The 27,291-nt window shown below is 45.2% G+C and overlaps 1 protein-coding gene across 10 annotated transcripts in view; it reads left to right on the top strand.

The window, feature by feature from the left end:
• LOC118365956 (filamin-C-like) overlaps window positions 1-27,291 on the top strand; it is a 79,079-nt gene that overhangs the window by 7,105 nt on the left and 44,683 nt on the right. For all 10 annotated transcript variants that reach the window (XM_052492081.1, XM_052492084.1, XM_052492080.1 and 7 more), the window contains exon 2: window positions 22,764-23,012. In XM_052492081.1, the coding sequence (XP_052348041.1) occupies window positions 22,764-23,012 (249 nt within the window). The remainder of the gene's footprint in view (window positions 1-22,763; window positions 23,013-27,291) is intronic.

Raw genomic sequence — 27,291 nt, 5'->3', positions numbered from 1 at the left:
TAAATCTATGACTTTGAAATGCCTATTTACTCTGTCCCAGTTCACTGCGCAATCCACTGTCTCATCATCTCAGCCAGGCAATTTATATACTAGATCGTCCCTGTAAAAAGCATCTAGAAATGATCTTCCATTTCTTTTAGACTAGCATTTGGTTTTCAACAGCGGAGATTTGTAATAACCTTGCTGTCTCTCTCTCCGACACTTGCAACATTGTTTCAATATTGAAATTCAATCTCCATGGTAATGAACGTGTCGGGAGTTGGGATGAGACAGACAGACAGACTGGCATATACACAAAGAAATGTCTACAGAAAAACACTAAGTGCAGCTAGTTTGCGGTTTCATTCCAGCTTCAGTTTCTTCTGAACAGTGGTCTGGCGAGAGAGTAAATGTTCAACGGCAGGCGAAACAGCACATCATCAGCTCATTTTTATGGATGTGTAAAAAAAATAATTAGAAAACAGCTTAAACAAACTCAAATGCAGCTACTTTGCTGTTATTCTGGTTGCACTGTTTGACGTGACTGTGTTAGCCAAAGTTAGCCAGCTAGCAAGCAAGGGATAAGAAGTTTGCAAGCTATCATGACAAGGGAAAATTTAGAACGAAGGACTGGGTCGCGTCCATAGTTATAGAACAAAAAGACCTAACGACTGGGCCACGTCTCTAGCAACCGAACAGGTAGAATGAACGACCATCCGGCTTGGGTATCAACCCTAGATTTGTGTCGGGACTATATGTCGTGGAGGGTGAAATACAGTAGCATGAATAAATGAATCAAAACTACATTTAAAAAAAAATATGTCAATCATTATTTGAATATGTTGGAATCTTCTTGTGTAAAAGTGATAATGCCGTCAAAGCCGTTGTTGTTGGGCCTGAGACGAAGGCCTATCAACACCCGTGCCACTATCTTACAAACATCACTTAAGTAGAATCCATTCATTCCCTCTCTCTCTCTCTCTCTCTCTCTCTCTCTCTCTCTCTCTCTCTCTCTCTCTCTCTCTCTCTCTCTCTCTCTCTCTCACCATCTCAGTGGTCAGCCTGAGTCGTAAAGCGTGAGGAGGAGCATAGTGAGAGGAAGAAGTCCATCCACAAGTTAAATGTTCCGAAAGGCACTGCTCGTAAAAGCTTTATCACGGCACCACAGCCAGGGTCAAACGAGGACCACAGAGCAGTTTCCACTGGAGAGAGAGGGAGAGATGAGGAGCAGAGTGAAAGATAAAGTAGAGAGGAGACACAGAGAGATGTACAGGAAGAGAAGAGTGGAAACAGGGGATAGGGTGAGTGGAAGAGTGAAGAGATGGTCAGGGAGAGAAGGGTGGAAACAGGGGACAGGGGATAGGGTGAGTGGAAGAGTGAAGAGATGGTCAGGGAGAGAAGGGTGGAAACAGGGGATAGGGTGAGTGGAAGAGTGAAGAGATGGTCAGGGAGAGAGACTGGTTAAACATAATGTGTTATTCCAGAGACTGACTTTTCTAACAGACAGACCTACCAGACAGTAGACGTTCCTTTGAGTCCAGCCAAGAGAACCAAAATCATAGGGTTGTTTGGGATGAGACATTTTGAACCCGTGTCATTGCATGTTTATTATGACTAGCCACAAAGTTTTTTCAGTGATGATGAGAGGAATTAATCCAGGGGGTCCTGATGTTGATGGTGATGTTATATGTCAGGCAGTGACACAGCCACCTTCTTCCTGTGAGGATGTTTGGGTATATGAGTTTACAGGACATCACTTTGTTTGTTACTCTGTCCACATAGACTTGGCACCATAACCAGAGAGGGTCAGTGTCCATAGCAACAAAATGTTTCCAAACAACATTTCTGCAATATCCATGTTTAAGACAGCTGGGATGACCTAATGGTTTCTGGTGGAAACAGGTTATCAGGGTGAACCCATCTGGACCGCAGGATTACACAGTGAAAGATACAATATGGAAGGAAGAGTAACAGATGAGAAAGAGAGATGGGGGGAGAGAGAGAGAGAGAGAGAGAGAGAGAGAGAGAGAGAGAGGCTTCTGGAGTTGAGAATTGAGTATGGGTTGGGTTTGAATCGGCCCTCGCTCTTCAACACACCTAACATCCAGTGCTGTGGCACCTGGCATAGGTAGGTTGAGGTCTCTAAGGTTATCTAAAGAGATTGACCCAACACTATTTTCTAGTACAAAACGTATCCTGGTCCAAGGTGTCTGTGGGGTGAATGGGGAAGACAGGTGAGGGGGTGAGAACTGCAGATGAGTAATGGTGAGATGGTAGAGGGTGAGAAAGGTGACAGTTGATAGGGCAGAGGATCAGCACCTCACCAGCTAGGCCTGCTGGGGTCAGGAGTTAGAGGTCATGAGTCAGGTTCATGGCGGCTCCACTTCCAAGCGGAAGCGGAAACTGGATTAGGATAGTCTGGCGACGGATGTTTGGGAATGTGTGTATGTGTGTGTGTGTGTTTGTGTATGATTGTGTGTGTGGGGGGTTTGTGTGTGTCTGTGTGTGTCTGCGTAGACTGAGTCACTCACATCTGGAGTGCCAGAACAGAGGGCAGTAGCCTTTATAACTGACTGGTCAAAGTGAGAGAGACAGAAAAACAGAGAGGTAATTACATGGAACCCTGTGTCAGTGACGTCACTTAAGGTCCCCTTTCAATGTCTGCCACAGTATAATGTAACCTAGTGTATGTGGAGTGCCCTCCATGCTAAATAGACAGCCTGTTGTCGTCTACACACACACTTCTTAGAACCCTGAGAAATCGGCAAATGCATTCTGGGGCAGTTGGTGTCAGGCACAACTGCTGTTAGCAGCCCAGAAATGATCTCATCAACATTCTGACCCTTAATCCATCTCTCTCTAGTCTGCTCCCTGCAGGGTTGTTAGATCTAAGCCCTTATTCATCTTCACTCTCCTCCTGGTCCCTATGGAGTTGCCGGATTGGGAATGTGTCTTTATCGAGGCACAGGCCTCTCTTCTCACCTCCTAGAGAGCAGGGCAGGTTCCATTGGCGTGCTGTGAAGTCAGAGCAGGGGAAAGGACCACGACGGAGGGGGGAAATGACTGATAACATGTTTAGGATATTTCCCAGGCTCATCACGATTCGGGGATTTGAAGGACTCTGGCACCACGCTGAAGGCGCTGATGACATGTCAAGGCAAGGCTGGGGGAAGGGGGTGAGGGTGAGGCGAGGCAAGAGGAGTGATTGCAGGGTGTGGGGGAGGGCTCAGCTGTGTAGTGCCCAGATGTTTGTCCCTCAGCATTGGGGGAAAAAAATACATATTAACCCTTTGAAAACTCCCTCTTTAATGAACTTGCCACTCCACACATCCCTTTACCTGGGACAGATCAAGAAGAGAAGAAACATGCACTTATATCACCAACACCTCTGTTAGTGAGAATGAAGAGAACAGCTTGAGTCTTTCTCCCTTATCTTACCAGGGAAGAATGTGTGTCTGAGTGACGCTGGGACATTACACACACGCTAGGGAGTTCAAATTATATAGTTGTAACACCCACATCCTTTATACATTAGATGTAGTTCCTTTTGAAGCAGCATAAACAGCTGGCTGTTAATTCTATGGGCTAAGATAGGGTTTCTACCTGTCACTCTCTCCATCCATTTTGGGCTCATGTTTGCCTGTCTCATGCTCTGGCCCCTGGGATTCTTTGGTGATGCTTTGTCATGAATGACTGTTCTGGGTCTCCAGAGATACGCTTGTGAATGGAGTTTAAGGCACGCTCTGTCATTCACAACATGTTTCACATGGTGAGTTTGAAGGCCCATGAAGGCACACACACACACACATACACACACACACACACACACACGCACGCACGCACGCACGCACGCACGCACGCACGCACGCACGCACGCACGCACGCACACACACACACACACACACACACACACACACACACACACACACATACAAATATACACACACTCAAACACATACACTCAAAGATCTACACACACTCCCTCTCTCTCTCTCACACACACGCACATATGAACTCATATACACTGAGTGTACAAAACATTAAGAACACCTGCTCTTTCCATGACATAGACTGACCAGGTGAATCCAGGTGAAAGCTATGATCCCTTATTGATGTCATCTGTTAAATCCACTTCCATCAGTGTAGACGAAGGGGAGGAGACGGGTTAAAGAAGGATTTTTAAGCCTTGGGACAATTGATACATGGATTCAGAGGGCGAATGAGCAAGACAAAAGCTTTAAGGGCAAGAAGTGCAACACAACTGGGTTTTTCATGCTCAACAGTTTCCTGTGTGTATCAAGAATGTTCCACCACACAACGATGTCAAGAAAACTTAACACAACTGTGGAAAGCATTGGAATCCTGATCTGACAGTAGCGTGGTGTTTAATGATCCTTTCCACCTGCTTAGAGGACTCACAAACACACAATATAAACCATTTCCCTGCAAGCTCTGAGCCACAGCTAACTTCATACAATTCTACACATTTTGCCAAGGGGCATTTCTTCTGCGAGAGAGAGCATTTCTTCTGCAGTTTTGCAGCTAATTTCCTGTCATTCTAAACATGTTTTGATGACTTATGATGTGTTCAAATGTTATCTGGGGCCCTTGGGGCTGCAGGGGTGTGTGTTATGCCAGTGATACAGATGGTATGACTGGCATACCACACTGTATCTATCTGCCATTCCACAGCACATCTACCACTCTTCAGAAGACAAACTCCATCTGCATTCCTGTGTAGTGCTGATCTATAACTTTGTGAAGTTAGTTCGGTTATCTCAGTTAAATAGTATGTCGTAACTCTTTCTGTGTCTGTGTCTCCTGGCTTGTTCTGTTTTCAGTCTGTGCTTTCTCTCTGTAGTCTGCTGACTGTCACACTGTTAACCACACACACACACACACACACACACACACACACACACACACACACACACACACACACACACACACACACACACACACACACACACACACACACACACACACACACACACACACACACACACGCACACGCACACGCACACGCACACACACACACAGCATATCTATCGAGGACGTGTATCTTGATTAAGGCAGCACCCCACACCTTTGTGTCAGAGGGGTTAGGTTAAATGCGGAAGATACAATTCAGTTGAATGCATTCAGTTGTACAACTGACTAGGTATCCCACCTTTCCCTTATCTGTGCAATCTTTCTGTGTGATCCATATGTATGTGCCAGTCTTAGTGTATGGGTTCACATTGATAGCTGTTCTGCACAGTATGCATACGTCTGTGTTTATGTAGCTATACAGTATGCGTGAGATTCCTCAAAGTGTAATATAAAGTGTAGGGTTTCTGTCTGTACCGTAGTGTTGATGAGGAGGTGGTTTAGTTGTATTCCACTGTGGTCCTTACAGTTCCCTCATGCCCACCAGTCCAGGGCAGAGCAGATCACATGGGAGCCAGGGAGGGAGACAATGCCGCCTGTGTGTGGGAGTAATGGGGGTGGGGGGCTCAACCAAGGAGAATGAGTGTATGCAGTGTTTGTGACTTTGTGTGTTACTGTCTGTTACATCCCCCTAGAGGTTATTGACCCCCCCACCCCACCCCCAGTTGTTGGCTAGAGACGCCTGTGAGCAACTGGGCCGGCAGCTGAGACTGCAGACTGGGTCCCACCAGATAGAGAGAAAGATAGATAGAGAGAGGGAGAGAGAGAGAGAGAGAGAGAGAGAGAGAGAGAGAGAGAGAGAGAGAGAGAGAGAGAGAGAGAGAGAGAGAGAGAGAGAGAGAGAGAGAGAGAGAGAGAGAGAGAGAGAGAGAGAGAGAGAGAGAGAGAGAGAGAGAGAGAGAGAGAGAGAGAGAGAGAGAGAGAAGGAGCTCAGTCATCCTCCCGACACCACAGACCATATACTCTACAAGTCCTCCACTGCCCACACTCCTTTCTCCCACACCCCCTGAGCAGAAGACTGGTAACCACTACTTGAATGTAAAATGGGCTGTTAACTCAAATACTCCCTTCGGGGACAATAAAGTCTAGTCTATCAATTTACAGTAGGAAACATCCCACCAATTGATTTCCAACATTCAGTCAACAGTCCTATAGAACAGAGTATTCCCTTCTTTATCTCCATTACTCTGACTGGGCCCAACCAGGTGACAAATCTAATTCACTGAGCTTTCCTGGCTCAACCTCTAACTCAGGAAAAAGAGAAAGGGATAGAAAGGTTCCTTTCTTTCTAGTGTTCTGTTCTTCTTGGTTAGTTACCTAGGCTCCTATTCTGTTGGTAGAGAAACACCTCTGGGCCTGTATTCAAAAAGAGTCTCAGATAAGACGTGCTGATCTAGGATCAGTTTAGCATTTTAGATCATAATAATGCATATATGCACAGGGGGGGGGATCTGGTCCTAGGTCAGCACTCTTACTCTGAGACTCTTTGTGAATACAGACCCTGGTGTACTTGAGGGGCTGGCTCAGGGTTTGGCATGAGGATAGAGTTCCTGTAACCTGGGTTATTAACGAGTGGTAGACGGAGTTTACTTTGTGGCCCGTGCCACACCCACCCAAAGGGGAGGAGAAATGGGTGAGTTAGGTAGAGTAGCCAGGGAGTAGAGGATTCCTTTTAGGAGAGATGTGAGCTGAATAGGAATGTGATCCAAGACGAAAGTGTGTGGAGGTCTGTTATAGCAACCATGTCCTGGTGTCTGTTTTCTATGTAGTGTTGAGAGATGTGTTCTTACCAACGCTTTAGACACAGAACATTTTGGAGTGAGTGTGTGAGTGTGTGGGTGTATTAGTGTGTGAGTGTATGCCACATGTTTAGTTACTCGCTGTGTTAGACAGCTTTGGTCACAGCTCGTGAAATGGCTAGGCCCTACAGTCTTTTATAAGCCACAGGTGATGTGTGTGTGTGTGTGCGTGTGTGTGTGTGTTTCTAATTTCCGTGGTCTTCATATAGCACTGGGCCTTTGTAAAGTCCTAAATTACACGTCCAACATTTATCCAGCTGCTGGAGCCGCCCCCGAGGCCCATTGTGTGTGGCGGAGGAATGCAGCAGGTCGTCAGCTGGTCTGTGTGTGTGTTTTTATGTGATTATGTTGGATTTGTGTGTGTCGATGTGTCTCTGTTGTGTAAAGGAGGATATGCATATTGTGTGTATGTTGTGTGTGTATCTGTTGGTTGTACATGCGGGACTGAGTTTGTGTGTGTGTGTGTGTGTGTGTTTGTTTGTGTGTGTTTGTGTGTATGTGTGTGTGTTTGTCTGTTTGTCTGTTTGTGTGTTTGTGTGTGTGTGTGTGTGTGGGCAGACCTCTTGTCTGTGGCCATCACTCAGGTCAGACAGGGTCATGTGTTGTTTGTCCTGGCGAGATTCTGAGTTTGAAGCAGGACACTTCCGGCCTTATTTAGGCATCACATTACAGAGTATAATACCTGCTTACACACTGGTAGGACATGTGCTCTGTGCGTGTGCATTTTTGTGTGTGTGTATGATTGTCACGACTTCCTCCTAAGTCGGCTCCTCTCCTTGTTCGGGCGGCGTTTGGCGATCGACGTCACCGGCCTTCTAGCCATCACCGCTCCATTTTTCATTGTTCCATTTGTTTTGTCTTGTTCCCCACACACCTGGTTATCATTCCCTAATCACATTGTGTATATATATTTGTCTGTCTGTCCCCCCCCCCCATGTCCTTGTGTGGAATTGTTTTGTGTTACATGTTTTATGTGACACGCCAGGCTGGTTTTCCATGTTCCGTGTTTATTTCACGAAGTATGTTTACTTGGTAACTATAGCTTTAGTGACTTTTTTCGTGCTTCTGGAGGTTTTGACGCAGTAGCATCCGTCTGCTGTTTGCTCCTGCCTAAATAAAGTGTGCACCTGTTCACAACACTCTGCTCTCCTGCACCTGACTTCTTACCAGTACGCACACACCTGACAATGATGCTAGAGCTTGTGCTATGTTGTGTGTGTGTGTGGTGTTTTTTTGTGTGTATGTGCGACTGTGTGTGTGTGTGTCTGTTTGTGGTGTGTGTGTGTGATTGTGTGTATTTTTGTGGTCCTATCCATGGTGTAGCCTATGTGTCTGTTCGTAGATTGAATCCTGCGTTTGTATACAGTACTCCTCCCATAATGGCATTTAACAGGGCTTTAATTGATGAGGTGGTGAGAGAGAATAATGGCATTTAACAGGGCTTTAATTGATGAGGTGGTGAGAGAGAATAATGGCATTTAACAGGGCTTTAATTGATGAGGTGGTGAGAGAGAATAATGGCATTTAACAGGGCTTTAATTGATGAGGTGGTGAGAGAGAATAATGGCATTTAACAGGGCTTTAATTGATGAGGTGGTGAGAGAGAATAATGGCATTTAACAGGGCTTTAATTGATGAGGTGGTGAGAGAGAATAATGGCATTTAACAGGGCTTTAATTGATGAGGTGGTGAGAGAGAATAATGGCATTTAACAGGGCTTTAATTGATGAGGTGGTGAGAGAGAATAATGGCATTTAACAGGGCTTTAATTGATGAGGTGGTGAGAGAGAATAATGGCATTTAACAGGGCTTTAATTGATGAGGTGGTGAGAGAGAATAATGGCATTTAACAGGGCTTTAATTGATGAGGTGGTTAGAGAGAATAATGGCATTTAACAGGGCTTTAATTGATGAGGTGGTGAGAGAGAATAATGGCATTTAACAGGGCTTTAATTGATGAGGTGGTGAGAGAGAATAATGGCATTTAACAGGGCTTTAATTGATGAGGTGGTGAGAGAGAATAATGGCATTTAACAGGGCTTTAATTGATGAGGTGGTGAGAGAGAATAATGGCATTTAACAGGGCTTTAATTGATGAGGTGGTGAGAGAGAATAATGGCATTTAACAGGGCTTTAATTGATGAGGTGGAGAGAGAAGGTGAGGGTTTGGTCAGCTGAAGCTCTCAGTCACAGTTCAGCTCTGCTTTGATTCAGAAGGTTGTAGTAATAACTGTTTATTCAGGCCTGGCAGAGATACATGGGGAACCCTATGCCTGCAGGAGTAATACTCCAGCCAGGTCACCCATGATATAAGTCAGTATTCGACATCCATCTATGTCTGAGGATGTTGGGAGATGATGAGGAAACCGGCCACGAGGGGCAACAGTGAGTGCTGTTACCTTCAAGTAGGTTTGGGTTTTGTTAGGGTGTCGTGGACAGGGATGGCGGATGGGCATAAGCATCTGCCTTTGATTCTGTATGTGTGTTCGCCTGTCCTGATGTCCTAGTGATAGAGTGAGTGGGTAGAGTGAGTGTTTGATAGGAAGTTGTTTTTGAGATTGTTATTTTGAACCTATCCCAAACCTTAACCCTCACCTTAAGCATTCAGAGGTAATGCCTAACCTTAACCTTAAACACTTTGAAATTTGACGTTCGGAACAAGTAAGGAAAGTTTACGTTTGAGAAACATAGATGAACGTCAAATTCTGACGTGAGACTGTGAGAGCTTGTTGAATACTCTGTGTTGGTGCACTAAGGGACTTTGGTTGCTTCTCAGGGATTGAAGTGCTCAATCACACTACTTCAGTATGTGTCTTACATAAGCATAACCCTTTGACCGTAGTGTACATTACTCTGGCTTTCAAGCATTTGCAGTTCAGAGAAGCAGATATGCAATTCATGCCAAGGAAAGGGATTTATCTATGTGTGTGTGTGTGTGTGTGTGTGTGTGTGTGTGTGTGTGTGTGTGTGTGTGTGTGTGTGTGTGTGTGTGTGTGTGTGTGTGTGTGTGTGTGTGTGTGTGTGTGTGTGTGTGTGTGTGTGTGTGTGTGTGAGTCTGTTATAAACTGCCCCTGGGAATTCCTCTCCAACAACTGTTTGACATTGTCTCCAGCTGGTGTGTGTGAGTGTATTTTCTTCCTTTGACATTGTCTTTGGGAAATCCTGTGGAAAATGTGAGTCTGAGTGGCTCGCTTCCACACTGTCATTTGTTTTTTTCTGTCTTGCTTTCTCCTGTTGGAGAGATACGGTCACTTTTTCCCTCTCTCTCCGCTCAACTGTTGAACACTCACTTCATTCACTCACTCATTCTATCCACTCACTCATTCTATCCACTCACTCACTCTATCCACTCACTCACTCTATCCACTCACTCACTATATCCACTCACTCACTCTATCCACTCACTCTATCCACTCACTCTATCCAGACACTCACTCACTCACTCACCACCACCACCACTCACCACCACTCACTCACCACTCACCACCACCACCACCACCACTCTATCTATTAACTCTATCCACTCACTCACTCTATCCACTCACTCTATCCACTCACTCACTCTATCCAGACACACATTCTGTCCACTCACTCACTCACTCACTCACCACTCACCACTCACTCACCACCACCACCACTCACCACCACCACCACCACTCTATCCACTCATTCTATCCACTCACTCCATCCCCTCACTCACTCTATCCCCTCGCTCACTCTATCCACTCACTCACTCACTCACTCTATCCCCTCACTCACTCTATCTATCCACTCACTCTATCCACTCACTCTATCCACTCACTCTATCCAATCACTCACTCACTCACCACCACTCACCACTCACTCACCACCACCACCACCACCACCACCACTCACTCTATCCACTCACTATATCCACTCACCCCATCCCCTCACTCACTCACTCTATCCCCTCACTCACTCTATCCACTCACTCACTCTATCCAGACACACAGTCTGTCCACTCACTCACTCACTCACTCACTCACTCACTCACTCACTCACCACCACCACCACCACCACCACCACCACCACCACCACCACCACTCTATCCACTCACTCACCACCACCACCACCACCACTCACCACCACCACCACCACCACCACCACTCACTCTATCCACTCACTATATCCACTCACCCCATCCCCTCACTCACTCACTCTATCCCCTCACTCACTCTATCCACTCACTCACTCTATCCAGACACACAGTCTGTCCCACTCACTCACTCACCACCACTCACTCACTCACTCACTCACTCACCACTCACTCACCACCACCACCACCACTCACTCTATCCACTCACTATATCCACTCACCCCATCCCCTCACTCACTCACTCTATCCCCTCACTCACTCTATCCACTCACTCACTCTATCCAGACACACAGTCTGTCCACTCACTCACTCACCACCACCACTCACTCACCACCACCACTCACCACTCACTCACCACCACCACCACCACCACCACCACTCTATCCACTCACTCTATCCACTCACCCCATCCCCTCACTCACTCACTCTATCCCCTCACTCACTCTATCCACTCACTCACTCTATCCAGACACTCACTCACTCACTCACTCACTCACTCACTCACTCACTCACTCACTCACTCACCACCACCACTCACTCTATCCCCTCACCCACTCTATCCACTCACTCACTCTATCCCCTCACTCACTCTATCCACTCACTCACTCTATCCACTCACTCCATTCACTCACTCACTCTATCCACTCTATCCACTCACTCTATCCACTCACTCACTCACTCTATCCACCCACTCACTCTATCCACTCACTCACTCACTCACTCACCACCACCACTCACCACCACCACCACCACCACCACCACTCACTCACCACTCACCTCACTCACTCTATCCCCTCACTCACTCTATCCCCTCACTCACTCTATCCACTCACTCACTCTATCCACTCTATCCACTCACTCACCACTCACTCACCACCACCACCACCACCACTCACTCACCACTCACCACCACCACCACCACCACCACCACACTCTATCTACTCACTCTATCCACTCACTCACCACCACCACCACCACCACCACCACTCACTCACTCACTCACCACTCACCACCACCACCACCACCACCACCTCTATCCCCTCACTCACTCTATCTACTCACTCTATCCACTCACTCACCACTCACCACCACCACTCACTCACCACCACTCACTCACTCACTCACTCACCACTCACTCACTCACTCACTGAACTCTATCCACTTACTTTATCACTGGGACATCAGGACAGGGGTAGACACACACACACACACACTTCAATGTTAATTACAGGAAAAAAACACTGCAGAGTGATTAGATACCGCAGCACTATGCACACAGGAAGTGTCTGAAGCTGTGCTTGAGTCAAATGGTTCCCCAGGAGAAAGTGAACCCATCTACTGGAAACAGGAGCTGTTCTGTGTTGTTTCCTCATGGAACCCCCCCACCCTGTGGTGCCATCATTCCTACTCCACTAAACTCTGTCTCCTTAATCAACCCTTACACATTACTAGGCTACTACTACACACACACACACACACACCACAAGTCTGATCTAGCCCATATCTCAATGTATCTTCCAGCTGATATTACATTGTCCCCCACTGAGCAAAACTGGTTGAAAATCCATCTTTTCACTGGGCCTTCTGTAGTTCTGTTCTGGCTCATACAAGCCAGGTGTCTGAGCTGCCAGGTGTCTCTCTAGGTTAGTTCTCTATATGTTAGAGACAGAGCGGACAGATCAGAACACACAGTCTGATAAAGACCCATGTCTTCATTACCCTTGAGATCACATCCAATCCAATGTTATTTGACACATGCTTCATAAACAACAGGTGCAGACTAACATGGAAATGCTTACATACAATGCTTACATACAATAGAATTAATGTCACAAGGAATAAATACACAGTGATTTGGTGGAGCATTGTGAGTGTGCAGTGAGCATGGTTATATGTCATCATGTATGTGTGCAAGTGTGATTCTTAGCAACTATAGAGCCATAATAGACTGAAGTAAAGAGTGGAGCAGTGGGGATCTGTTAGCAATCTGCCAGTCAGAGAGCTGGGTTCTAAAGGGCCGCTGTCCAAACGCCAGCTCTGTCCACCCTACTCACTGCTGACCCTTCACGTCTGAGAGAGAGAGAGAGAGAGAGAGAGAGAGAGAGAGAGAGAGAGAGAGAGAGAGAGAGAGAGAGAGAGAGAGAGAGAGAGAGAGAGAGAGAAACAGAGAGAGAGAGAGAAACAGAGAGAGCGGGGGAGAAGAAAGAATGAGACCTGGACTAGAGCCAGACACCTTCACAGTAACAACAAGGGGCTTGTTTTAACACAACCTCTCCTGCGAAGGCTGTACGCTCATTAGAGTGCTACAGTCTGTGTCAGTTACAGTGGGTTAGAGTTTGGCAGTGCCCGGGGTAACCAGACAAACAGTGAGTCCCGACACCAGAGCCAATCGAAGTCTTAAAGGTCACTTTGCACTGGGATGGAGGCGAAACAATTGGTTCTGGGCAGAAAGGCCACATTGTCGTCCCCCCCCCATGAAGTTCTGACATCAGGCCTTTGTGTCTCCAAGCAGCGACTTACAACAGGGAGAGAGAGAGAGAGAGAGAGAGAGAGAGAGAGAGAGAGAGAGAGAGAGAGATATTGAGATTAAGAGAGAGGGACAGCAAATCATTTTTGCAACTTATTACTTTTGTGCTTTAATGCTCTAGTGGAGGAACTGAGGTGGGTTAATGCGAGCTTTTGGATGCCCTCTATTCTCACCTCTCTCTTCACTCCATGTGGCAGTGTGGTTGGTGAACGGCACAGGATGGTTTGAATGAGTGTGGGAGATACACCGCTTATCTCCTGTACAGAGAGTAGATATTGTAAAGGCAGGCCCAGGCCAGGTGCCATGAGGCTGAGAGAGGGAGGCATTCAATCACACACTAATGCCTCGGCTCCAGAGACACTGATGCCTCACACACACACACACACACACACACACACACACACACACACACACACACACACACACACACACACACACACACACACACACACACACACACACACACACACACACACACACACACACACACACACACACACACACACACACACACACACACACACACACACACACACACACACACACACACACCGCTTATCTCCTGTACAGAGAGTAGATATTGTAAAGGCAGGCCCAGGCCAGGTGCCATGAGGCTGAGAGAGGGAGGTATTCAATCACACACTAATGCCTTGGCTCCAGAGACACTGATGCCTCACACACACACACACACACACACACACACACACACACACACACACACACACACACACACACACACACACACACACACACACACACACACACACACACACACACACACACACACACACACACACACACTTGTCGTCAGGGCCAAATTCATCTTTCCCGTCAATACCTCCCAACCTCAACCTCTGTCTGACCCCTCTGGAAATTTTCAGAAAACATTCTCATTCCCCTATCCCAGCTCCAGTTCGGAATTCTGTCCCCCTCCCTCTCCCTCCAAATGCCCTTTCCTTTTCCTCAAGCCTTTAAGTCATGTGTTTGTTGTTCTTTCCCACTGTTTGTTCTTCCATGCATGTTGCGTTTGATCCTGCTGGATTCCACGACCATGTCATCAACACCGGCTGTTGTTTGCAAGCTGTTTGTTTGTGGAGTTCAACTTCAAGTTACGAGGAACATTTTTGTTTTGTCGAGTAAGATTAGATGATGCAGTTTTCCAAGATCAATTCAAAGTAGTGGAGGTGTAGTGGTCCAATGCGAAGGGTAGTTATTAACTGTCTAGTAATATTTTTTAAAACATTGCAATTTGTCAACATTGCAAGTGTTGACAGGCTGACAGACTTGTTGACAGGTGAGACTACTGAGCCGGGGATTCTGGGTAATCTCCCCTCCCAATACAGTAGGACACACATGAATGCACTCGCTGATCATTCTGACGCAGTCCTATAGGAGTGTCCCTGTTTAAGCCAAGAGACTCTCAGCATAGACCCCAGTGTGTGGTAGATCCTACACACCCCAGTGCCGGAAATATCAGGCTTTGAAATGTTGGACCAGGACCAAACCTCTGAAGTGATTAAATCAACATCGCTCTCTCTTATCGCATGTGTGATATGTGTGTGTGTGTGTGTGCGCGCGTATGTGTGTTTAGTACTCTCTCAGGAGTGCTGATACAGAAGTGTCAGACTGGGAGAGTGTCAATGTAAAGTCCTGCCTTTTTTAAACGGGCACAGTATACCTGAGGGGTCCTCTCTTCCTGGTGTGTTGCTGGTGCAGTAGCACCGCTCTGCAGGGTTCGTTAGTGCTGATCTGCTCTCAGCACCTTGCAGGCTGAATGAAACATGAAACTGCCCCCTCACTGAGTTAAAAAGGAGCCCATCAGCCAATCATATCAATCTTTCTACATCTGTCCTAGCTCTCAATAACACTCCCCCTAGCCTACCACTTCCACTAACCACAAAATCCCCCAACTACTGAAAACTCCTATCCCCACACCAGAGGAGGCTGGTGGGAGGAGCTCTAGGAGGACAGGCTCATTGTAATGGATGGCATGGAATATACAGAACAGAGACAATCATTTGATTTCCATATGTTGGATACCGTTCCATTTATTCCATTCCAGCCATTATAATGAGCCTGTCCTCCTCCTCTGCCCCACACCTCCTCCCACCACCACCTCCTCCTTCTACTCTGTCCTCCAATTCAAAACCTCTTTCCCCTTTCCCCTATGGTCCAAGCCCAAACTACTAGCCACCCCTACCTACAACCCCCACCCTCACCTCCCCACCAACCCCCAACCTTATACCCCCTGTACTTACTTGACTGGACCAACTCATAGATAAGGCTGTTGCGATGACCGTATTACCGCCACACCGGTGGTCACGAGTCATGAAGGCAGTCAAATTCCACGTGACCGTTTAGTCACGGTAATTAGGCTTCTCCAAGCTCTGATGCTGCTGATGGTCATTAGTAGCCTACCAAACTTGCTAACTGCCTGGTACTCAGCACTCTATTGTCCCTCTAATAACTCTGACGTCAATGCAAATGTATTTGAAAATCTAATCAAACACTTCATGAGAGCCCATGAGCTCATGTTGTGCAACATTTTGCGCGAAAAAACAGAGTGATGGCCTCTACTAAACATAGGAATAGAAAGCTGATCCTCCTCTTTTTAGTTAAGTTGAGTTTATTTTTTTATTTTTACAGGGACAGTTCACATTAATCAACGTTTCAGTAAGTGCCGGTTTTAGCCAGCCGGCTAATTTTCAACCGCAGTCCCTGGGCAGGTTATTAAAAACAATTACAATATAGACAATCATTGAGCAGTGAGCACATGCAGAGCAACATAGGACAAGCAAGACATAGCATACAGACAGAGCAACATAGGACAAGCAAGACATAGCATACAGACAGAGCAACATAGGACAAGCAAGACATAGCATACAGACAGAGCAACATAGGACAAAAAGCAGCAAGACAAAATTCATAAAAGCAACAAAGTGTTTCCACACCTCACAAGCTACAGACAGACAACATGGAAAGCGGCAACACAGCTATGTGTTCACACAGCTATTATGTTCACAAATCTGATTGAACTTTAGCCATGTCTTCATGCATTTTGTGAAAGTGTGATATGTGGTGCAGTTATATGTGTCTGATGGCAGTGTAATCCAGACTTTGGAAGCCCTCACAGTGTAAGGGTTTTCTTGTGGTGAAGGAGAGGCGGACCAAAACGCAGCGTGGTTATATTGATTCATGTTTAATAAAAAAAGATAAACACGAACACTACAAAACAATAAACGTGGAAAACCAAAAACAGCCCAATCTGGTGCAAAACACAGAGACAGGAACAATCACCCACAAACACACAGTGAAACCCAGGCTACCTAAGTATGATTCTCAATCAGAGACAACTAATGACACCTGCCTCTGATTGAGAACCATACTAGGCCGAAACATAGAAATACCCAAATCATAGAAAAACAAACAGACTGCCCACCCCAACTCACGCCCTGACCATACTAAATAAATACAAAACAAAGGAAATAAAGGTCAGAACGTGACACACAGAGAAAGCGGATTTACTAAAGGTGCTTTTCCTTAAGGGAACTATACAGTCACCTCTCATGGCAGACCTTGTGGATCTGCTGCCATATGTTTGGGTTTTCTGTTTAACAAAAATACTGAGTGGAGGGGGAGCCAGGCCATTTAGGATCTTGAATACAAGACATGCGTCGGTGTATTGCACAAGATTTTCCCTAATCAGGAGCTCATGCTTTCTGAGGATATAACAGTGATGATGGCTATTGGGCTTCCTATCAAGCACTTTGAGAGCCTGTTTGTAGAGAGACTGAATGGGTTTTAATGTTGTACAGCAAGCTTTGGCCCAACTAGTCAAGCAGTATGTTAAATAGGGGAGTATCATAGCTTTGATGTACAGTTTTGCTACCTCTGTAGTCAAACAGTTTCGTATCATTCGGAAATTAGCTAAGTTGAATTTGATTATTTGAATGACCTTTTTCACATGCTTTTTAAAATAGAGGTTTGAATCAAGTATGATGCCACGGTACTTAAAATCAGATGCCACCTGGAGCTTCTCCCCTGACACATAGACATCTGGCTCAGTAGCATCTGTTGCCCTCTTTGTGAAGAACGTGCAAACAGTTTTTTTCACATTGAGATGCAAACACGAGTCACCGAGCCACTTTGTAACCTGGACCATTACAGTAGTGAGTTCTTGTGCAGCTTGTTGTTTGCTCTTTGCATGCACATATATCACTGTACCATCTGCATACATTTGAACTTCAGACCCAGTACAGACAGAAGGCAGATCATTAGCTATGATGTACAGGCTGAACGGGAGAGGCCCCAGTATTGACCCTTGGGGCACTCCCACATCATAGCTAAGAGTGGGCGACAGCTCATTGCTCACTCTGACACACTGAGTTCTGCTTTCACAAGGTATGATTTCAAGGCATCTCAAGGCATCGGGGAAAAGTTGAATTTGGACAATTTTGTGATGAGAATCTCATGGTTAACAGTATCAAAAGCCTTCCTTCGGTCCAGAAACACAGCCCCAACAACGCCCCCTTTGTCCATATTGGACGTCACATTTTCCAGAAGAAAGCAGTTGGCCGTTTCTGTGGAGTGTTTTGCTCTGAAACCAAACTGCATGGCCCGAGTTAAAGATGGCCGTTATTATGGCCGACTTCCATACCCTCCCAGACCAATAGATGTGTTGGTGACCTTTGCAATGGGGCCAATGAGTGACTCTTTGTAGTTTTTAAGAAAGATTGAGTCAATAAAATAGGAATTGAAGGCTATTGATATTTCGACTGCATCCTGTGTTAGATTGTTATTCACCATGATTTCTAGTCTTTTTGCAGTGTTACTATGGTCTTTCCCTGTTAACTTTTTTAGATTCTCCCAGATCAATTTAGAATTTCCCTTTGCTTCACCAATTATGTTAATATAATATCTTTCATCACCTTATTATTTCTCAACATGGTAAACCTACGTCTGTCATGATCTAATTTGAATCTTAGGGCTATGTTTAGAGCATAATCTCGTTCTTTCATCAGTTTCCAGATTTCTCCATTTAGCCAAGGAAGAGTGCTCTTTTGGCCAGGTTTGGATTTGATTTTTCTTTAGGAAACGATTTATTGTCGTCTGGATTGTGGATAGAAAAACCTGACTATCAGCTTCCACGTCTGTATAGGACAAGAGATCATTCCAGTTAATTCCCTTAATTGCGTTTTCAAAATAGTTTAATTCACTCTTCGCTGTTCTTAGTTGATTCGGCTTTCTAACAGTAGAGAGGTTAAACCTGCTCTTAGACAGCTTTCTGTCTATACGTGTCAGATTATGATCAGATAGCCCAGTAACCATATTGAATTATTTAGCCACTCTCTCTGGTTTATTACTGAACACCAAATCAATCTGTGTTTTAGAGCAACAAGTCACCCTGGTTGGCCCTTCAACTAGCTGTGTCAATAGTCTAGGTGATGTGGGTAAGGCGGAGTCAGGCGCAGGACACAGAGATGAGTAATAATCGTAACTTTACTCAATAAACAATCTTCCATCAAGGAGAACAAAATTCCAGAGCACATAAACGAGACAACATGACAACAATAAACACGCACAAAACCATGATGGAACCAGAGGGATAAATAGGGAATAAATTATAACGTAATGGAAACCAGGTGTGTACAATCAAGACCAAACAAAAGGAAAAATACATGTAGATTGGTGGAGACTAGAAAACCGGTGACGGCGACCGCTGAACGCCGCCCAAACAAGGGAGAGGCACCAACTTCGGCGGAAGTCGTGACAAGCTGTGTAAGGTCAAAGGTATTAGTGATCCATTTGAGGGTTTTCCTACAAGACTTGTCTTCATAATTAATATTAATATCTCCCATTAAGATGACCTCTTTCCCAAAGTCACATTCCCTAAGCATGTTATTAAATGAATCAAAAAACACACTTTTGGTGGAAGGTGGCCTATACATTCAAATAAGGGTAAAATAAATTTGGGGAGACAGTGTAACGTTCAGGCCAATACATTCTAGTTCATTATCAATAGTAGAGGCCTGCTATATTTTTTTCTCAACTTTCCGAATATGAAGCACATTGCTTATATTTACAACAGGAGTATAGCCTACCTGAACAGAATAGGTCTGCCTTTGTACTATGGGGATAGTAGATTGACATAGGCTAGTGCTTTTACTGTTCTTTAAGCCTACTCATATTGTTGGCTGATAAAAAGTTAATGTATCTTCAATATGCACCTCAGAATTGGATAAGAATGCGCAGTTGCGTCCCCGATGTATCTGTCTTCACTTGAAGCCTGTGAGAAAGACCCGATCAAGTGATGGAGCGCTCAGCACAGCAGTTACTGGCCGCAAAAGGCATGGATTTTTTTTAGGGTGTATTATGGCCACACAAAGGGGATGCCGCTGTGAAATTCTAGGCATTATCAAGTGCTTGTCAAATTGTGAATGAGAGACTGATGTAGTGTGTACAGCCTGCACAAAAAAAACAAAGCAGAGCTCATGCCTTTCAAGCGACTTAAAAAAAATCATCATTAGAGTCTCATCATGCAGCCTTACAATGTATTAAAAATCAAAACATATAGCCCAACGTTTGTAGCACAACTAAAGTTACATTAATAACTCTAAATTAAGCATATAGGAGTAGCTATTTCTTTGTTAACCATTCAACCCAGAATAGCAGCATGTGCGCAATCCCTTCATTGTTTGGAGAAAATATCCTTTCTATTTTATTCAGCTTTGTTCAATGGTATTTTTCATACTATAAATTAATGCCACGGAATTCTAAGCAAATCTTGTCTGCTAAATGAACTAGTATTTAGAAGCCATTTAGAATAGCCAGATAAGAACATGAGGACAACTCAGAGTATGCTGTTCTTCTGAAATAGATTTCTTCTGAAATAGATTATTCTGAAATAGATGACATTTTCTTCATATCATGCTTCTTTAGACCTGTCTAAAATAAATCATGGATTTAATGTGAAGGTGTAGGATACGATACATGGATTTATTAGACTTTTAAAATGTAGATGTTCCAAAGATCTGCATCAGTGGCTTGTTTGGAAGCCAGGAGATGCTAAATGTGTTTATGTTAATTAACGATCAATTACCGTGAGACCGACAGTTATTTGCTTCATTCACCGGCTGACGAAATTTCGTGACTGCCACAGCCCTACTCATAGAGCATTCACAAACACCCCCGGGATGCTGAGCCCCACACAGAGCCTCCATGGCTCCAATCCCAGAAAGTCCAATCCCCCAAACCTCAGATGGGAGAAACCAGATACCCGTAACATGGTGAACAGGGAAAACATGAGGTTTTCAGAGATTCTTTCTTTCATAGTTAATATTAACATCCATAGCAGGGTGTATGCTGAAAACATCCTGACCAGTATTCTATGTAGGAGTGAAAGGGGGGGACAGAATGAAAGGAAAGGAAGAGAGGGAAGAGAAGAGGATGGAAATGGCTCTGTCAGTGTGCTTGTCTGCTGTGTGGAGTCATTTTGAGGAGTTTGGCCGGAGATTTGAGCAGTTGTGTGGTCTGGAGACCACATATTGAGTGTCTCGGTCTTGACTCGGTTTCTGACAATTATCAGCTTCCATTCAGTCGGCGCATAAAACCGCTCAGACAATTAGACAGCTAAATTGGGCCGTAGGGGACCTCTGTCATTTTTAAAATTCCATGTATGTGTGTTCGGGTGTGTGTGTGTTTGCCTCTGTATGGATGTGTGTCTGTGTTTAATTTAAACTGACCTCATTTCATTTATCTGGGGTTAAATGGCATCCAATAACAGTACACTCCTAGAAAAAAGGGTTCCAAAAGGGTTCTTTGGTTGTCCCCATAGGAGAACCTACCTGGGACTGAACGGGTTCTATTTGGAACCAAACAGGGTTCTTAAAAGGATTCTCCTATGGGGACAGCCGAATAACCCTTTTAGGTTCTCGATAGAAGAGTGCAGTACTAGCACACAGCTCTGTCCACTGTCTAGCTTGGTCAATACTTTACAGCTACATGTTAGATGGAGCCTAGTGCTGTTAGGCTGTACTAGCAGTAAACACTTTTAGACAACACAGAGATTAATGTAGACCTGAATATTGTCATGAGAGATGGGAAAATCCTTAGATGAGTCTGGCCCAGCTGAATGTGTACAGTCAGTCAGGAAACAGACACACAAACACATGACATACACCCCAAACTCCCACTGGTCCAGATCCTGCAGTAACGCATACACAAGCCAAGGGAAAGGGGGATACCTAGTCAGTTGTACAACTGAATGCCTTCAACTGAAATGTGTCTTCCACATTTAACCCAATCAGAGAGGTGTGGGGGGCTGCCTAATTTCGACATTCACATCTTCGGGGCCCCGGGTTAACTGCCTTGCTCAGGGGCAGAACAACCGATTTTGACCTTGTCAGCTCGGGGATTCAATCCAGCAACCTTTTGGTTACTGGCCCAACCCTCTAACCACTAGGCCACCTGCCACCCCAATGAGTGTGTGTGTGAGGGATCATCCAACTAGCCAAGACAAATGGATCGAAGCATGAAGCGAAGAGTAAACATCAGTATGACGAAGACGATGACTAAGGAGTCCTAGAGTGATACCATTGCCTAATCCCCCCCAACCATCTCCCCCTGCCGCCTTATGTGTGATCTGCCTGGTAAAGTGATCACCGTGGCGTTAAGGCCGGGGCAGTCAGATTCTCATAAAAGCAGAGTAAACACAGATGTTGATGTTGTTGTGCCAGGCAGCTGAAGGCCGAGGGCAGACACCAGAACTCTGTTATTATGATTCTACAACACACGGTTTCTCTTTAAAACAGAACGATCAGATGGCGCTAGTGCAGTAGTGTTTGTGTGTGTGTGTGTTTGTGTGTGCGTGTGCGTGTGTCTGTGTGTGTTTGTCCGTTAAGTTGTAACTGTAAATGGCAGAGGGCATAGCCCTTTCCTCCAATCAAATGACCTAGTGGCCTCACGGGTGGAATGTTGTTAATATTTTAATAAGCCACTGAAAATCAGGTGTTTCTATGTTAAGCGGTTTTGATATATTTCAGTGGTCTGTGATGTATATGAAGTGTAATATTGGAATGCAAACTCAAAATGGAATACATTTCAACTCCATATCATACATGGTACAGGTGTATTCTTCAATTTAAGCCCATAACCATGTGTGATGTGTATACATTTGTCTCAAAGTAGATTTGTTTAAGACTACCAAGAAACGCTCTGTGTGACCCTGATTTAGCCCACTGCAGTAAAAGGTTAAACTCAAGTTACCTGGGAGCCAATTTTAGCGGCCAGTATCGCTTTCATGGGAGTATTGCTTTCTTGCACAATTCCATAGTCTATTACTATGTTCTTTATTCAGTATCAGTACCTTAGTAAATGACCTGACCTTAACCCTCTCCTCTCTCCCCCTTTACAGACAGTAAGGCCATCGTGGATGGGAACCTGAAGCTTATCCTGGGTCTGATCTGGACTCTGATCCTGCACTACTCCATCTCAATGCCCATGTGGGAGGACGAGGACGATGAGGACGCCAAGAAGCTGACCCCCAAGCAGAGGCTGCTGGGATGGATCCAGAACAAAGTGCCACAGCTGCCCATCAACAACTTTCACCGTGACTGGAGGGACGGCAAGGCTCTGGGAGCCCTGGTTGATAACTGTGCTCCAGGTAAGAGCTGATCCAGGATCTGTGACTCATCCTGTTGTTAGACTCTGCTGGCTTGGAGCTGATTCAGAAACAGTTTAGTGTTAGTTGATTTGAGTGGAAGGATGTCAGGGCCCTGGGGGCACTGATTGACAACTGTGCCCCAGGTAAGGCATCGAGGAACAGTTTGAGTGCAGATTGTCAATCTGTAACAACTGCAAGAGCTTTGTAAGAGCTGATTCAAGATCTGAACATTCATTTGTTGACAGTCGTCTTCCAGGTAGCAACTCATTTGAGAGCTGTTTGAGGGTTGATTAATCGTCCATACTATTCACAGTACTCTAAACACTAACCTCAGCCATAATTCCAAGTATGTGTCACAGAGAAGTTCCAGAGAAACTCCAGTGTTTTGAAACAGTCTTGTTGAAACACTAAGCCTAATGAGTCCATGTCACCTGTAGGGGTTATGTACTTTCTGGCCTGTCTAATTGGGGGGCTTGGTTGAAGACAATGAGAATGTTGATTTTTGGTGAGTGTATGCATGGCATGTTCTGTGGGGTGGGGGTAGAGGTAATGGTGCAGGGGCTACCATAGAGCACGACATCAATGAGGAGATCCTTATTCAAGGTGGGGATGTGGGCGCAACGTATGAATGGATGAGGCCAAAAATAATACAAGCTGCATTCAATAAGCAATATTCCTGAAATGCACCACATCAGAGAAGGAGAGACCTTGGGGAACCAGAATGGGACTTGTGTCTTCCGTATGCTCTCCCCTACCACCCTTAACTCTTAATCAGAATCAGCCGTTTCGTCATTATAAAACAATTTGATGAGAGAAGAATGAGGGAAAGAGAGAGGAGGAGGAGGATGAGGAGGAGGAGTGTAGGGGGTAACCAAAAAACACAGACATTTAGAATCCCCAAACCACAGAGAGATAGTGCATAGCCGGTAATTAGAGATCAGGGTCATCAGGGCCTAGCCAGGGGGACTTGCCCGACAACTGCCCTAGATAGAGTGATCCCCGCTGGGGAAGGGTTCATAACTCTAGGCCTGGCTCTCTCGGTGAAGGCCTCTACTAATTTGGACTAGGCTCCTGGCAGGCACTAGGGCTTTCTAAGACATGGTTCCAAGGGGAACTCAGACCGACCTCGGGTCAGGAGACACGTCTTGTTCAACAGAGCCTCTAATCCTGTGTTTGTACAAATGGTGTTGAGACCAGATGAGTGGAATGGCATTAATAGGTTCACAGAGTTAGTTACTCCAGAGAAATGAAGCAAAGAACTGAGGTGCGCTGTCTTTTTGTTTACTGAAATGTCTGTATGTGTGTATAGGTGGTTGATTTTTGTAGGTATGTGAGTGTGAGTGTGCGTGTGCGTGTAAGAGAGAGCCAATGTGTGAATGTGTGCTTTATTTGTTTTCATGCGTTTGGATGCTTCTGAGTGTGTGTTTATGCGCGTTTGTGTGCGTGACAAAGTGTGTTTGCTCAGGCAGGAAGTTGAGAAGTGTGTTGGAGAGAGGCTAAGGTGGGGAAACAATAAACAAACAACGACTCCATTCTCCCCCATGCTGAGCCTGTCTAATTCACTTAACCAGACCAGTGGGGTCACAGAGCGGGTGTGTGTGTGTGTGTGTGCGTTTGTGCTTTACATGTGCGTTTATGGTGTACGTGCCTAATCATGTGTGTGTGTATGTTTGTGTGTGTGTGTGCATTTCTGCTTTTCAGGGTGAGTGTGTGTTTATGGTCTAAGTGTCTGTATTAGTAGTGTTTACACTGCGTTTACACAAATCTCTGACACTGAGCAGGACTAACTAGCAGGTTTTATTCTAGGCTTTGACCATACAGGGCTCTGTTTCTCTCTGCTCTCACTGAAACATTTACATTGATAGATCCAGGACAAGCTATACTCTCACAGTACACGTAGCGTTAGGGCAAAGTTCAATTCTCTCACATTCTCTCGCAGTGACACCTCTGCCTATATGCGGACTACGAGCTGCCACTAGGCCCGTACTCAGGGGCCCTGACCTCCGGTGGGGCCCCGTTGATTTTGTTAGCCACTCATGATTCATGGCAAAATAGAACTGTAGGGAATTAGCTTTGAAAATGCAACATTCTCTCTCCATCCCTGGCAAAACCAAGTCTCACTAGGGGCCCCCCAACCAAATCTCGCTTAGGGCGCCCAAAACGCGGCCCTCTTCTCTTGTCAGCACAAAATGTAACATTCAGGACCGTCCACCTATTAGCAAGAAATGTGAAACATACAGTAGAGCATAAAAACAACATTGCACTTTTCTTTTCCTACTACCATTGCCTTTGCTGATAACTTCTTCAATGAGGGAAAATGTACTTACTATGATTGTGATATGTGGTTGTCTCACCTAGCTATCTTCAGATGGATGTACCAACTGTAAGTCACTTTGGATAACAATGTCTGCTAACTGACTAAAATGAAAATGTAAAATATAATAACAGTTTTTTGTGAAACTCAAACTGCTCTCAGACCTGCTAGCCTCTACGGCATAGCTAATTGGTCCTGACACCTTGAGTTCCCCCGATTCAGCCAAACCCCTTTCCCTGCAAGGAGCTGGACATGGGTGTGCTGCAGGCTGCAGTGTGGAGGCAGTGGTTTCTGGCTGTTGTAACAGCATGGAGAGTGTCAGAGTAGGGAACACAGCAGCGAGGAACGCAATAAGTGAAAACACATGTAGCATGCCACATTTCCTGCCAAACACGTTATTGTGTGTGTGTGTGTGTGTGTGTGTGTGTGTGTGTGTGTGTGTGTGTGTGTGTGTGTGTGTGTGTGTGTGTGTGTGTGTGTGTGTGTGTGTGTGTGTGTGTGTGTGTGTGTGTGTGTTCATGTATGTTGTTAAGGAGCAACAGGAACAGGGCAGAGGCCTCTCTGTTAGAAGTAAGGGCGGACAGTAAAACAGTGCAAGTTAAGCGTATTGTCCGTAAATGAAGGAAAGGTTTGCTCCTGGCTTGAGTCCATTCCTTGATTAAGCCAGGATTAAGCAACAGGGAACAGAGAGGGTTTGGACACAAACAAATATTGAACACAAACATATATGAGGGTCAGGTACAGCTCTTTGGCAGTGTGGGAGAATGCGTTGGGGATTTATGTTCCTCTCCGGTTAGTTTTTCAAAACTGCCAAGAGACCCCTCACACAGTCACTCTCTGCCATGTATTGGTTTAATATCCTTTTGCATCACACCTCTGTTTTCATACACCTCCTGGCAGTAGTGGGGTTTGTGCAAGGAAGCCACCCTGAGCTGAGAACATTCTAGATGGAACTGCAATAGAGACTAATGAGACTTATGGAAAATGTATTGCAATGTACTGAGGTGGGCGAAACAACAGTAAAAAACAACAAACCACTCTGTCACATTGAGTAGTGCTGAGCCCTCTTTCCCGTTCCACAGTCCATGGATACAGCCTGGTCTCATACAGTAGACGTAACATAGTACATTAAATCCGGGAAACTCAAATTAGTATTATACCGTATGTTACGTTTGGTATGGTTACATAAGACAGAAGGTTACTTAAGACAAAAAAGAAAGGAGGCTGCTTGATCTTGGTGGGCATACAATGCGAATGTCTAGCAACACAAAGGTTGCGTGTTCAAATCTCATCATGGACAACTTCAGCATTTTAGCAACTTTTCAGCTTCTTACTACTTTTTAGCTACTTTGCAACTACTTAGCATGTTGGCTAACTCTTCCCCTAACCCTTAACCCTTTTAGCTAACCCTTCCCTTAACCCTAACCTTAATCCTAACCCCATGAACTTGCTAACGTTAGCCAGCTAGCTAATGTTAGTGATAGCCACCTAGCTAACGTTAACCACAACAAATTAGAATTCGTAATATATCTTACGTTTTGCAAATTCATAACATGTTGTATGTTTTGGAAATTTGTAACATATTGTACGTTTTGCAAATTCGTAACATATCATACTAATTGTCATTCATAACATATCATACGAAATGGAAGATGGACATCCACAAATGAATACATACCATATTAAACGTAACATATCATACTAAATGGAGTGTCTCGGATTTACGTACAAAATAGTACAAAATGCTGAGACCAGGTTGGTGGATAGAGAACTGTGTAGTGATGACACTCCTCTGTGTTTGTGTGTCATCTGAGGCTTCCTACATCTCTCATCCTCACGTCACTCCCTGATAATCCTATAAGCTGCATTGTCTGTGTGTGTGTGTATGTGTGTGTGTCAGCTTTGTTCAAAGTGACCCACGGTCGGACATCAGGAAAAAAGTAACACACCGCTCTCTAAGCATTG

This window comes from Oncorhynchus keta, chromosome 33, assembly GCF_023373465.1.
Source record: "Oncorhynchus keta strain PuntledgeMale-10-30-2019 chromosome 33, Oket_V2, whole genome shotgun sequence".
NCBI classification, from domain to species: domain Eukaryota; kingdom Metazoa; phylum Chordata; class Actinopteri; order Salmoniformes; family Salmonidae; genus Oncorhynchus; species Oncorhynchus keta.
Note: the sequence above shows the minus strand (reverse complement) of the source record. Positions and strands in the feature narration are given on the sequence as shown.